The 15476-nt window shown below is 35.7% G+C and overlaps 1 protein-coding gene across 1 annotated transcript in view; it reads right to left on the bottom strand.

The window, feature by feature from the left end:
- Nucleotides 1-953: 953 nt before the first annotated feature.
- Nucleotides 954-15476, bottom strand: part of Myct1 (MYC target 1) — a 21798-nt gene continuing 7275 nt past the window's right edge. The window contains 2 exon segments of the mRNA XM_015502336.2: nt 954-2458; nt 2982-3493. Coding sequence (XP_015357822.1) covers nt 2982-3493 — 512 coding nt within the window. The 3' untranslated portion in view covers nt 954-2458.

The raw sequence follows: 15476 nt of genomic DNA, 5'->3' as shown, positions 1-15476 counted from the left end.
TTGCTCGGTTGCTTACCCTCTGCTATGGATTGCTCTGGCTCAGTCACACATGGCCAGTATAGCAGGATTGTTCTCCCTAAAAATCCATTGCTACTTTCACACCAGGTAGGCAGGTTAAGACTTTATGGTCTGGCCAGGGCAAGGCTGTTGATCCTTCTTTTCAAACTGTCTTCCAAAGGGCAATCCCAATGTATCTTTCCCCCAGAAACCTGTGCCAACAGTGAGGAATTCATTCTTTTGTAATTAGATAATGTGATCAACAAAAAAAGCTAGAATATTGTTTAAATGTACATGGATACCGTCTCAGGAGGAACACTGAATATTTTAGCAAACACTTGTTAATCAATTAAAATTTCTTTCTGGCAAATTATCTGTTCTGATCCTTTATGATATTGGCTATTTGTTGTCCACAATTACAGTAAGAGTCTTTTCCTTTCTTCTTCTTTTAATCTTCCTTTTTAACTTTGACAAATAAATCTTTTGACACACAGATTTCAGAATTTTTAATCTGAAATCTGTGTATCAAATTAATCTTTTATTTATTAAAAAATTATGATTATTTTAAAAAGCTATTAATCTTTTCCCTTGTAATTCATCCAATCCCTTTGATCTTAAAATGTTTCCTTTTACTATTTTATTGTTTTGCTAAACATACATCAAATAATTCTGGAACAAACTCATGAATTCTCTCTGCATTAACTTATGAAATAATGTTAAATTTATTTGTTGTCACCCTTTTTCTGTTACACATTTTTATATAAAAGGTATTGTGTCTCAGTCTGCTCACTTATAAAGAATACCCTAGCAGACTTTTTATTCAATCGTTTTAACAAGTCCAAAAACGTAGTATAATGTTTCTTTATCTAAAGGGCTTTCTGACTCCTATCATAATTATATAATTTCCTTACTCTCACTTTATAGAAGTGTTTTTATTAATAAAATGTGAATCAAAATTGAAATAAACTTAATTTTATTTCATAATCAACAAAACATTTCAAGTAAAAAGTACAACTAAAAAAATCTCCAATTTTTGCTTTAATTTCACATTTTATACAGTGCACAATATTTGTAAGATTCTCATTTTGATTATTTTATAACTAAGGTTAGGGAACAGCCTTAGTTATATATACCAAAGAATTTCTGCTGTTGTTTCCCTCATTTGAGAGCTATAAAGCAGATATTTTACTCCCCACAAAAATTCTAGGAAAAAAATATACTTTGCTTCTTTTCCTGTTAAACATTAAGAATGACTTGAAAGTTAAAATAACCTTGTTATTAAGATTGAAGCTCTCTTGAAATCTTACTTGGCTATCGCAACTTCTAAATTTTCTTATTTAAAAAAATAATTTACAAGAATTGAATATCCTGTGGTTTTTTTGTTGGTTTTGTTTTGCTTTCTTCCTTCCATCTTTCCCCTTTCTTTCTTTCTTTCCTTGTGTGCATATTTATTTAGAGAGCACCTTTCTATAGACATTAGGGAGAAAAATTTCCCTTGAGGAACAATGAATAATAAAAATTATATGAAATTAATAAAAAATGCTGTATGGAATGTTTTATTATATAAAACATGTTTAGACACTATTAGCTGTGACCACTGTGCTGCAGAAGCTAAAATGAGAGTACATTTTCTTCACTAAAAATCCCAATGTTTAGAGAAACAAAGAGCAACATACACTAAATACTTTCTTATTCAGAAATGAACCACAAGCTTTCGAATGATACTCCAGTGATTTCTGTTATTAAATTCAAAAGGCAGCCCCTGACATGGGGCCACAGATTCTCTCTGGTGCCCACGTTTAAGGATGTCCCCTCTTGGACACAGGTGAACACCTGCAGACAGGGTCCTCTTAAATAACTGTCTGCACCAGCAACCACATGGCATGGTTTAACCATTCCACAAAGACTCTTCAGAGAAACTTGGATTGAAATTCATAGAGAAACAGACGGGAGATGATTCCTAATGGCTGAGAACCAATCCAGGAAGAAGAATTTTCCATGATTGAAGCTTCTCTTTTGATAAGAGATTGTCTCCCCAGTTACTCATCCTTATTTGTCTGCAAAGTTACAAGAGAAGATCCCTAGATAAAGTGCTTTTCCAGTTGCTAGAACCAAGTTTAAGAAAGAAAATTAATCCCTTAAGATAAATGTGAGCTCAATGCCAAAACCAGTTTGCTTTTAGGTCAAATTAATTGAATGTGTGGTGTTCCTTTTCTAACAACATCACTTCAGTGGTGAAGAAGTTAAATCCTCACACTAGAAAATTCAAGGATTTTTGCTTCAATAATATGATAATGATTGAGGAGATAAGCACCATAAGAGTCCATCTTGGAAAAACTCGTGTCAAAATTGGAGCATCTGGCCACAGTAACAGAGGTCGGCTTTCTTTGTTTGCTTCTCTCACTTATAAACGAATGGAATCAAGGAACTTCAGAGTCTCCAATGTTCTGCCATTCTGTGCCTGTGTAAATCCATAAAAAATCCAAGATTGTAAAATACTTTATGGTTCAATTACTAAAGGAAGTAAAACTAAAATTCCTTAGGCTAGAAGATTTTTTAAAATGGTGACTTTTTTTTTTTCTGTACAGTCCTATGGGGAAGTAAATGAAGATTATAAACTACACATAGCTGAAATTTTATTTTAATCTAAAGCATGTACTGCATCATAACGGATTCACAGATTAGAATCACTATAATGAATAAGCCTCACATAGAATGCAAAGTATATAAATATATAGCTATTGGGGAAAATGCTAATTTTATTATTATTATGTTTGCCAGATATAAGTGGAAAAAAAATGTGTTCAAAGAAGATGTGTTTTACATTGTAATACCCAGCCTGTGTGAGCGTATTCAAAATTCACTGGAAACTCATCTGTCATTTGGACCAAACCTTCAAAATACTGTTTTGTCTATTTGTTATTTCCTTTCAATAAAGGCGGGGGGGTAATAAAGGAAAAACAAAAAGAAAGAAAGCGTCCTACTCAGGAATCTGGAAATGCCTTAATGATGGAATCATAGGCAGGTGGTGGCGGGATCGAGAAGCCCACCCGGAGGCTGTCGCTGGACCAGTGGAAGTCTGGCCGGCTCAGAGGCTGGGAGGCGTTGACAGAGGCGGATGTGCTGGAAGAAGGCAGGGTCATCAACTGACTCTCAGTTTGTACAGGAAGCGGTGGACACTGCAGAAACGGATGGAAAGTGGAAGCTCTGAAACTCGATTTTCTCGGGAAGGAATTTGCTAGCTCCAGGGACGCTTGTCGCTGGAAAGTGAGGCTGGCCAGGCTGAGGTTGCTTCTGCGCTCACAGCCGCTGTGGCGGTAAAACCCAGTTCTGTTGAGGCTCTGGGTGTGCGAGGACCTGGATCGCCGGCTTGAACTCCACTGTGAGATGGGAGCGCTGGCTCTTCTTCGAGACAGACAAACCAACAATGCCCAAATAAATCCTCCAATTACCAGCCCGATCGCCATGGATACCGTGAAGGACATTAGAAGGTCCTCTGAAACAAAGAATAAACAGCTGAATTGATTTTTAAATAAGTATTCCATTAAAAACACAGGACAGAGTGTAAACTGTAAATTCATGGGAAACGATTAATTTAAGCCTACTTTGGATAAGAGAAATGGTGCTACATGGATGGGCACAAATTCGAGCCCATGCTTCCATTCATTCCAACAGAAAGATACAAATGACACCATTAGCTGCAGCGTTCCGGGTTGCTTATGCCATTTGTCATATTTATGACTAAAAATAGTTTCACCAAGGCCATCCTTTAGCTCATCAGTTAGTTGCGAATGTTATTCAAAGATAATTTCCTTTTGATTGACAATTGCAACCTAGGTGCCAAACTGATAAAGAATTTCCTGGTCACTTTGCCTTTTCCTCCGTCTGCTGTCAATCACACTAATTTCTCCCACTAGCCTTCTTCATGATGCCTCACTTCCTGTGCTCATTCTGAGACAGGAAGTACTGGCACAGAACCATCTAGAGAGCTGACTGATTGATGCCTTATTTCCTGAACTTCAAGACCATCTCATGGGTCTCTGACTCCACGATGCCATGACTATGCAGCACCTGGGCTCCAGCTCATGCTGCTATCAAGTCCTGATTGTGATAATGGAATTCCTGTCCCCTGAATGTCCATACAGTCCCATTCAGTCTCTTTCACGTAGACACTTAACTGTATCCTCCAATTCATAGAACTTGCTTTTTTTTTTCCCCCCTATCCTGGAAAAAAACAGAAAATTAAAAAAAAAAAAAAAGAAGAAGAAGAAGTCTATCCCTTTCCCAGATAGAAATGATATCTTACTGCTTCTTTCAAACTAAAAGCATTGTGTGTGTGGGAGGGGGCGGAGAAAGGGAGGGATGGAACTCTGGGCCTTGTACAAGCTACATAAAATCTTATTGAATAAAACTCAATATCTTATCCCTACTTTAACTGGAAAAAAACCCTCCTGCTAAAGACCCCCTCCAGCCTCACTAATGACCATATTTTCCACTCTCCACTCTCTTGACATAGTTCACAAGCGGTTCTGGTTTTCTCCCTGTCCCCAAGCTTGCCTTTTCCTCTAAACCACTGTGCTTTCCCATATGATTTTCTTTATATCTGGATACAACTTTTTAAATTATTTGTTTTAATTAGCTATACACGATGGCAGAATGCCATAATTCATTTTATATTACACATATAGAGCATAATTTTTCAAGTCACCTATTGCACACAAAGTATTTTCACACATTTGTGTCTTCATACGTGTATTCAGGATAATGATGTCTAACTCATTCCACCATCATTCTTACCCCCTAGTCCCCTCCCTACCCCTTCCCTCCCCTTTGCCCTATCTAAAATTCTTCCATTCCTCCCATGCCCTGCCCCATCGCCATTATGAGTCAGCATCCTCATATCAAAGAAAATATTCTGCCTTTGGATTTTTGGGATTGGCTGACTTCACTTAGCATTATATTCCCCAACTCCATCCATTTACCTGCAAATGCCATGATTTCATTCTCTTTTAATGCGGAATAATGTTCCATTGTGTATATATATATATCAAAATTTCCCTATCCATTCATCTGCTGAAGGGCATCTGGTTTGGTTCCACAATTTAGCTACTGTGAATTGTGCTGCTATACACATTGATGTGGCTGTATCCCTGTAGTATTCTGGTTTTCCAATAAAATATAATTTATTTTTCTATTCTTTGGATCCAGGCTGGGTACAGGACTCAATTTGACCAAGAGAATGCAATGGAATCCAAACCTTGCAAGTTCAAGCCTAAGCTGCAGTAGACTTTCATTTTCTACCCTTGCTGTGCTTGGGAATTCTCTCATTGTGGGCATGTGGATAAGGCCAGTGGTGGTGACAGAAAAACATGGCCTGGTTCCCTGTATTGCTCTGGTCAAGAGCCTGCTATCTTTGACAAGAGAAAGGGATAATTCTAGAGAGGTCAGTTGCTAGTGAACTCACCAGCTAAGGTTGAAAATCAGCAGAAAATCCATCAGGCTGACCTCATCCCAAATCATCAGCCCATGGAATTATGAGCAAGTAGATGATCATTGCTTTAGATCACCATGATTTGGGGGGCATTATAGAGAGCAAGAGCTCACTGATAAAAGATTCTAAATGCAGATCTTTCCCCATTATGAGATTTGTAGGGGACTTTGTTTGGACTCCATAATTTCAGTATTTTTTTAAATGATGGAGTTAGATTTTATGATTGCCAAAGTTTTTTTTTTTCAGATTATTCTTGTAACCTATGTTAATGTATAGAAAATCTGTAAGACAGAAATAACAAGTTGATCTTAACAAATGCATAAGCATAATCACTCTGCCTAATTTTAGTGACCTTCTACCATATGCTGCCACATCTATATCCTGTGGAAAGGATCCTTTGTGGTATCTTTTCTGGCGATTATCCTCAAAAACAATTATAATCAAAACCCTGTAAACCAATGATTTATACCAAATCTAAATGATATGTTTTCCAAAAGTAACATGATAATTTCTGAACTACAAGATGATTTAAGACAGATTTGCTAGGCCTAGAACTGTTATTCTAAAATCTTTCTCATAAAAATGATGTTGATATAGCCTTAGGGTACAATGTCCTCAGACAGGTTTTGTGGAGGTAGGTTACATCCAAAGAAAGCAAATGGAGGTTGGGAGTGCCCAAGGCCCCTTGGTTAGATCCTTGGCACCAAGAAAAAAAAAGAAAAGAAAAAAAAAAAGAGGGTGGCACAGAAAGTAGAAAAAAAAAAGCAAATAGATGTAGTCCACATTAAAGCTGGCCTTGTTGGTAGCACAGTATGATTCCTAATTTAGCTATCAGTGAACAAATATTTGAAAACTAAAATTCTGCTTAAAAAGAAATTTTAGGAATTCTGCATTGCCAAGACAATGACAGCCATGAAAATCCCATTTTCCAACATTTCTTAACAAAAAATTTAAAAAAGGAGAAAACAAACTGAACAAATAAAATCATGAATATGGTTTATGCCTTCAGCCTATTTAGAAGATGAACATTAAAACTTCAAGTTACCACAAAAAGAATACTGGAAAAGAGCCACAGGAAGTTGTTTCATTTTTCTTCCCTTTTTCCACATCTATTGACTTTTAAAAACTTTTCACGTGCTTTTTTTTCCCCTCCTTTTTAGAATTTAAATTATATTTTTCTTTTTTCCATCCTAAGAATTCTATTTCTATTGTTTTATAACTTTTGACTCTAGTTTACATTATTTTTCCTCTATTTTTGAGTGTAGTGGTTATTGGTAGTGTTTTATTTTATTGAGTTTTTGGTTTTTCTTTTTCTTCATAGCACTGGTGATCAAGCCCGAGACTTTGGCCACATTGGGCAAGTTCCCTACCAAGAATACACTCCCAGCCCTGCTCCACCCATGACCTAGTCCCACTCAAACCTTGGAGAATATGTTAACTTAAAGAAAAGGAGGAACAAAACCCTTAGCCAATGCAGCCCAGCTGGGGGAATCTGACAGCCCACTCTAGACACTGCAATAGCAGGAGAAATAACACAAGTGTGGTGGACACCACACCTGTCAAGGATCTCAAATTTGTCACACACCCCATCAGATCATACAATTATGACAAGACTTTAAATGAGTGCCAAAGAGATGGGGTGGAGGTGAGGGTAGGCTACCCCAACTCCTGCGTCTCTCAGAGAAACACAGAGTTCTGTACAAAAGTATAAACAGAATAAATGCTTCAGACCCTTCACAACAATTGGAAAAGTCAGTACTGGAATGACTTTCAAGTAACAGAACCAATATCAACAGTACATGAAGAACCACCCCCCTCCCATTATGGTTTGAATATGTGGTGTCCCCTAAAAGCTCATGTGTGTGACAATGCAAAAATGTTCAGAGGTGAAGTGATTATGAGAGTTGTAACCCAATTAGTGGATTAATCCACTTGAATGAATTAACTGGGAGTCAGAGTGTGGCTGGAGAAAGTAGGTCACTGGGAGCATGACTGGGGTTTATATTTGTTTCTGGTAAGTGGAATTCTCTCTGCTTCCTAGCTGCTATGTCCTGAGCTGCTTTCTTCTGCCATATCTTCTTCCATGATAGTCTGCCTCACCTGAAGCTCCAGTCCAGGGCTACAGAGTTGGCCAACTATGGAATGAACCTCTGAAACTGTGAGCCAAAATAAACTTTTCCTTTGCATTACAACGACACAACACTGACTAAAACAGCCCCCATTAACTAATAGGGGCTTCCACTCCCGTTGTAAGAGCGACCACATATGGTGCACCCCTCTACTTCTTCTGTCTACACCACATCTGCCTGAACCACTGGAGGCTAGAGGGACCTGACTCTTGCTTGACTTACAGAGGAAACAGGTCCCTCAGTCCCCTACATGGTACACATTGTGTCAAAATCCCCTAATCAAGCTGAGAAAGCCACAGGGAGACTACACTATGAAATCCAACTGGAGTCAAGGGCAAACACTACACAAAAATCAATACACTAAGACACAATTTCAGAAGAAGGTAATATGACACCCCTAAAGTTAATAATTGCATAGTAACAGATTCTAAAGATATCAAAGGAGATAAAATATATTCAAAAGAATGATTTTATAAAGCTCAATGAAATCCAAAAGAATACAAATAAACAGTTACATGAATTAAAAAAGACAATGCAGGATATGAATGAGCATTTCCTTTAAGAGATCCAAAGTCAAGAGAAAGTAAAAATTATGCCAGAGGGGAACGTGGGCTGGGGAGAGGTTGATAAATGAATCTAAGTTACAGTTAGATAAGAGTAAGGAGCTCTGATTATGCACCATACAACTCAAAAAATTGGAAGAAAGGATTTTAAAAGTTTTTACCATATTGAAAAAATAAATTTTTGAAGGAACACATATGTTTAATCTGATTAGAGCATTATATCATGTACACATGTATAGAATCATCACACAATGCTCCATTTATATGTCTCCATTAATATGTACAATTTTCATGCTTTTATGTATCAGTTAAAAATCAATTTAAGGGCTCAGAATATAGCTTGCATGCGCAAGGCCCTGGGTTCAGTCCCAGAACCACACACACACACACACACACACACACACAAAAATTAATTTAAGAGATGATGCAAAAGATTATTTGTGAACTATATTAAGAAAAAAATATGAAAGTATAAAGTGGAGAATAAGAGATTAAAATAAATATGGCATAGAAATAAATATTTCATGAAAAAACTCAAAACAAAAAATTATTCTGAAGCATCATACTATCTCATATACTAGAAATAAGACATTTGGGAGTGGTGGTGAACCGAGACTTAAGGGCTTTTGCTCTTAAAATATCTAAATTATCATTTTTAAGTAGTAATTTAATAAACAGATTACATCAGAATATTTTGGAAATGCTTTAAGCATTTCTCACTCCATGATGTTTTGGATGTATGTATCATTTTATATAAGAATAGTTTATGAGGAAAGAGTTTACTCAAAATTTTGTTTGTAATAACTAATACTAGATTTCCTTTTTTTTTTGCCACTTGTGGTCATGACAAATTCTGTATTTCACTGAAAAATGTCCTCATCGAACTTAATGGAATGATCTAGAAAAGAACTAAATAAAAACCAAGAACTGCTCAAGTATTTCATATGACCAAGTCTTTTATTTTCCTTATGAATAACTACATGAGTACAGGTGTTTTACTGCATATGGTGCTTTAGTTAAAAAGTAACTAGCTTTACCTTTTTTTTTTTTTTTAAGAGTTTCTGGTAATCTTTATTTTTGTGAGAGGAAGTTGACTAATTTGTTACTTGATGCCATTAAGTGATTAATTGTCCCTAGAAGAGTCAATTTATTCACAGAAAAGTTTATACCCCAAAGAATCTGTCAGTTAATTATCACAAGACATATTTTAATTAAAGAATATGAACAAAATTCCTCAGAAATTCTGTGGTCTTCCCATAAGGAATGAATGAATGGGGAGTCCTGTGGTCCATTTGCATGTTTTGCATTTGAATGGGAAAGTAACAAATTAGGTAGAGAGCCTAGCAGGCAAACCAGGAGCTCCCTCTAAGTGTGAAGTCTCAGTATCCCACACCTACAAAAGCTTCAGTCTCAGTATTCCACACCTACAAAGGCTTCACTGCAACATTGATTTTAAAAAATTGATGTTTGAAGGAATATGATTTATAAAATGTAATGCTTACTTTTAATTAATTACCTTGTTAAATAGCACAATCTCTAATTTCAAACTTAATCTTCATATCTACTCTGTGAAATAACTACTCACAGCTTAGCAGGCTGTTTTAAGTGTATTGTATCACCTAATGCTCAAGCCCCCCATAAGGGAAACACTACTGTTATTCCCATTTAATTACTAGTTGAGACTATTGAGAGATATAATTAACAAATCCATAGTCAAATAATTGATGAAGGGGTCAAGTGAGGCTGTGAGTCCAAGGTACTAATAGCTAAATTGCTTATTTTTAAAGTATAAGATTAAAAACATTAATCTAAAACGAAAATGAAGAACATAAAATGCCTGAAGATTGTAACAATTTGGTGCCAGAGTCTCTGGGAGCCTTCTATGAACATGAATTCTTGGGAAAATGACGATCAAGACACACTGCATGCTCTACAGATCTGTCTTTCTGAATCAGTAGCCTCCAGTGGAGGATTTTAAATATCATCACCTTCAAATATGGACTCACAGAAATGGGATTTTAGGTAAGAGACTCTTCAAAACTTCTTGGCCCATTCTCCTCATCGTATAAGCATTGAAACAAAAGCTAGAGCTTATGTGGTAGAATTAACATCTTATTTATTTTAATAATTAATTAACATCATTCACTGGTCAGAGGACAATTATTTACACTCATGTGTTGTGTAAACTGAGAAGACAAAGACTCAAATTCACAAAGTACATGCCCTTGGTGTTGTATATTAGATCTTCTTAAGGTCTACATAGGGTCTGACTGAAGATTCCAAATATTTCAGGATTGCAGGAAATACAATAGATGAAATTAAAGAGAGAGATTAGCTTTATTTTAGCAAAACAAAATTAAACTAGAAAATGAAAGGAGAAAACAGACTCAGATACCCAACAGCAGCATTTAAAGGTTACAGTAACTCATGTATACAGTCTCCGTGTATACCCTTGTGACTCTCAACTATAGTCTCCTAACAAATAGAATATTCATGATATAAATACTATTAATAATGTAATTATAGCAAGTGTCAGTTTCAGGTAAAAAAAAATTAGAAACTTTTGAAGTGTAAATTAAGAGAAAATAATTTTTTAACTATTAAAGTAATTGAGAAAATTAGCAAAGACAACAAAAATACATTGAGAAATAAATTTATATGTAAATTAAAATTTTCCAAAATATATTATTTTTCTGATGTAGTAAAACTATGGTAATATCCAAACTCCAAAGGACAAATCACTAAAGACCATATTGGATCACTCCAGGCTTCTTAAGATGTATTTCAGTTTTATGAGTAAAAAGGATCATTTTTGTTGACACTAAAACTAGAGTTATATTTCTAGGAGAGAATTGAAAATTGCTCAAAATGTGGGGAAATGACTAAAAATACCATTGAATACAAGGTTACATTGATATCTGGAAGGATTATATAAACTTAAAATATACATAAGAGCCATGGGAATGATATATGCATATCTATAATAAGCAATTAAAATTTGAATGAATATAAAATAAGATGAAGCTACAGAAGCCATAATAATGAGATAGGAAAACATTTGCCTTTGGTATATGGGTTTGCTTAATAATTGTCGAATGGACTTCTCCCAGAGCAAAAGCAAACTCCAAGAACACCATGAACTTTACTTCCTAACCTGTAAAGTGAGTCTCATACCCTTGCTCTGCATGCAGAATTTTTTAAACAGTTATAAATGAGAATGTTTACATAAGAATTTGAAGACTACTTAAGATAAGCAAGAAGCTTATTTATCTTGTTAAACTCCATTAAGTCCAAACTGCAAAAATAAGTTTAAAAATGCAGAGAAAGAAAGGTCAAAAATCATAATTGAAGTATAGCCTGTTCCATGGAATTCTTTTCATCTAACTGTAGTTAATGATTTTTTTCTGACCCACCTATACTGTGGAATTCAGAGAACATATTGTGGAAGATGCATCCACTGGTCATACAACTTCAACTCTTTCATATACATAAATCCATCTGACAGGCTGTTGACCTTAGGAGCTTTTCTAAAATCCTAATATAAAATAAACTGTAACTCCCCAAATAAAGTTATTGGCAAAGATGCTGCTTCTTTGAAAACTATGTGCCTTAATTCTCAATAACTTCAGGGAAAGAAAAAGGAGTCATAATGTTATTTCTTTTAATTTCAAGCTAATGTTACTAAGGAGACCAAACACGTAACTTTGGTCTTATTACCTGTGTAACTTTGCTCCTCTGAAGGCAAAAGGAACAAATTCTAACATTAATAAGACATACCAGATAAATAAAGCTTTGTGTCTATGCAAACGGTAACTCTCTGGCATGTAAAAAATCTCAGTGAATTCTAGCCATGCCTAGTAATAGTTGCATAACTAAAGTCATTTTCCCTTCTTGGTCTAATAACAGCTACTATAGGGCCTTTCAATTCTAAGACTCTAAAATTGATCATGGGTTTTCAGTGTCTATAATGAATACTTCAAAGTCCATCCATTGGTATTCAAAGTTAGTGGAGGCCACCACCTAGTGGCGTAGAGTTGAATCATTCCAACATCTGAAAGTGGCTTATCAGAGACAATAGAACATTGACTAAAACATTCAAAACCCTTTGAAGTTATTAGACTCATAATCTCACCTTTGACCAAAGTGCCATGAAGCTTATAGTAGCCTAAAAGTGTATAGGGGGATGGTTCAAACAACAGGGAGACTTTGGTGAAAGGATATTTTTAAGAAGAATACTATTTAGGGCACATAAGTTTGATTAACTATAAGTTAAATTGTCAAAGAATACAAATTTTTTGTTTACCTCTTCTACTGGAAAATCTTATTTGATTTATTTTTATGAAAAGCCCAGAGCTCACTATCCTCCGTCTACATTGCTCCTTCTCTGGTGCAAGTGACCACCATGTGCACCTGGACTATTGTAATGCTGGTGTTCTGTGTCTGTCCTTGGTGCCGCTCCCACACCCCAGCTGCAGTCCTTTCTCAAACAGTAAAGAGAGTGAACTCTTCAAAATGTGAGTCAAATCATATCACTCTTTTGTTCTATCACCTCCACTTCTCCCACAGCAAAAGCAAACTCCTAAATCTGGCCTCCTAGTCCCTATTTGATAGACCCCTGGTGGTCAGAGCTCATCTCGTCCACTCTACCTCTGGGTCACTCAGCTTCATCCCACTCTCCCCCTTGCTGGTTCTTAAACACAGCATATGTGCTCCTGATTTACAGCCTTGCACTAGTTATGATGTGCTCCTTAAAACCCTTCCATAGCTCTTCATGTGGTGAATTTCAGGTTTCTTATTTATACATAATCTTCTTATTATACATTATCCTCTAAAGGCAAAAGGAACAAACTCTAACATTATTAAGACATACCAGATAAATAAAGTTTTGTAATTTGTGTCTATACAAACAGTAAGTGTCCACTCTATCTGAAAGTACATCTGATCCTATCTCTTATGCAAAATTAGCATTCTTGATATTCTTTTTTATTTTGCCATTAATGGAAATTAGATTTATTAATGTGAACTCTTTTTAAAAAATTAATTAAATGGGGTTTAGTCAGATTTTTCATTGTTGTAACCAAAAGACCTGACAAGAACATAGAGGAGGAAAAGTTTGGCTCATGGTTTCAGAAGTTAAGTCCATGCTCAGTAGCTGACTCCTACAGTTACCACCCAGTTAATTCATATCAATGGATAAATACACTGATTAAGTCACACTTCACAACCTAATTATATTACTTCTGAAAGTTCTCTCGTTGTCTCACATATGAGCTTGGTGCATAGGTATTGTGGTCCATGTATCATTATGTTTAAAAGATAAGGGGGAACTTGTATTTGGAGTGGTTAGCAAAAATTTCATGAAAGAAATAAAATTTGGGATGCCCTTTTGTGTAGAAGTGGTAGACAAATAAACAAGGCATTGGAGGATTTGAAAGTAGTTTTGACCAATAGCCAGCAACATTCTGAATATAATTAGTAAACAGTATTGCCACAGTGGAGAGTAAATTCAGAAGGAACAGGGTGGCACATAACACTTTCTGTGTATGACTTGTATCAAATCACTGAAAATAAGTATGTAATATTTGTTTAAATAAAATTTTATAAAATAAAGATTTTAAATATATTTAATGTCTCTTAATCCTGTCCAAAACCCACCAAAAGAAGAAGGAGGAGGATAAGAAGGAAGACCAAACAAAGAAAGGCACATTTGTACCAGATTAAACTAAGGTGACTTCCCCTAACTAGCTGCCAGCCAGGGCGGGGCGGGGGGGTGGAAATGATATACTAAAAGGCTTTCCAAGAAGCATGGATAAGTGAACCAAAACCAAGAGATATATATGATAATGGGAAAATATCCAGTTATCAAAATATTGGAGGGGCTAAGGATGTCTTGCAGTGGTAGAGGGCATACGTAGCTTGTATGAGACCCTGGGTTCAATCCCTAGTACTTCAAAAACAAATTAGAATTCCCACACACAAAGAAAATAACCATGAATCAGTATGTTAAAAATATGCAGTAAGTTGAAAATTTGGGGTAAAGACTGTGAATCTATGAAAATTATCATATAAAAATGTCTAATGAAAATTATTAACTGCATTGTACTCTATTCAAAAAAAATTTTTTGTATTGTACTTTAAATGTGAAATACCAAAGTATTTGAGATGCATCTAAAAATCACATTCAGAGAAAACTTAAAATTGAGAACATAAAATATCAATGTCTTAAACATCCATATAAAGGAGTTAACAAAAGACCAATAAATTGAACATAAATATAAATAGAGAACAGTAGACAATTATGACAAAGCAGAATCTAGGAAAAAAGCAAAATTAAAAGGTACGAAGAGAAAAATTTCAAAACAAAGTGTGATTTCCATGAAAAAAAAAATCAATAATCTACTATAGGAATGACCAGATGGAAGGAGAGAGAAAGAGAAAGAGACAGACCAATATTAGAATGAAACTTTAGTGACATTGGAACAGATGACACAAGCAACAGAAACATTCAAGAAAGATAGGATTCCAAGTAACTTGTGAACTGACTCTTCCATGTAAAATGACTATGAACACTGAATGTAAGAAAAAAGAGCTATACCTAATAGCACTGAAGAATGACCAGATGTTTGCCTCTGTTACAGAGGAGTGGATATGTGGGAGAAGAAAATCAATAAGCTCTGGGCAAGTTTTTGATTTCCCAAAGCCTCTAACCTGAGAACAGACTCAGGCTGAATTATTTGAGGCAGGTAGAACCAAAACTGAAAACTTGCATTATTTCGATCTTGAGAAATAGAGGACAGAGATCATATCAATCAGAGCTAACAGAATATTAATGGGAAATAAATTCTGGGAAAAAAAGCCAGAGAAAAAGATCCCCAAATGTTAGTTGATAAATATTTCCCATATCTATTGCTGACTCCTAAATCACACATACACAGGGCATATCACAAACAGTTCAGCTAGAGAAAAGCAAGAAAATTAGATTAAACCGAGTGTGTTAGTCAGCTTTGCACCACCATAAGCAAAATACCTCACAAGAACAACTTAGAGGAGAAAAGATTTATTTTGAGCTCATGGTTTCAGAGGTTCAGCCCTCAGGGACTTCATCACTCTGGGCCCAAGAAGAGACAAAACATCATGGTGGGGGGCATAATAGAGGAGAGCTGTTCATCTCATGGCAGGCAGAAGAGAGAGAGAGAGAGAGAGAGAGAGAGAGAGAGAGAGAGAGAGAGAGAGAGAGAGAGAGAGAGAGAGAGATATAGGAATATGGAATATGATACAATAATGATTGGGAGAGAC

This window comes from Marmota marmota, unplaced genomic scaffold, assembly GCF_001458135.2.
Source record: "Marmota marmota marmota unplaced genomic scaffold, marMar, whole genome shotgun sequence".
Taxonomy (NCBI): Eukaryota; Metazoa; Chordata; class Mammalia; order Rodentia; family Sciuridae; genus Marmota; species Marmota marmota.
Note: the sequence above shows the minus strand (reverse complement) of the source record. Positions and strands in the feature narration are given on the sequence as shown.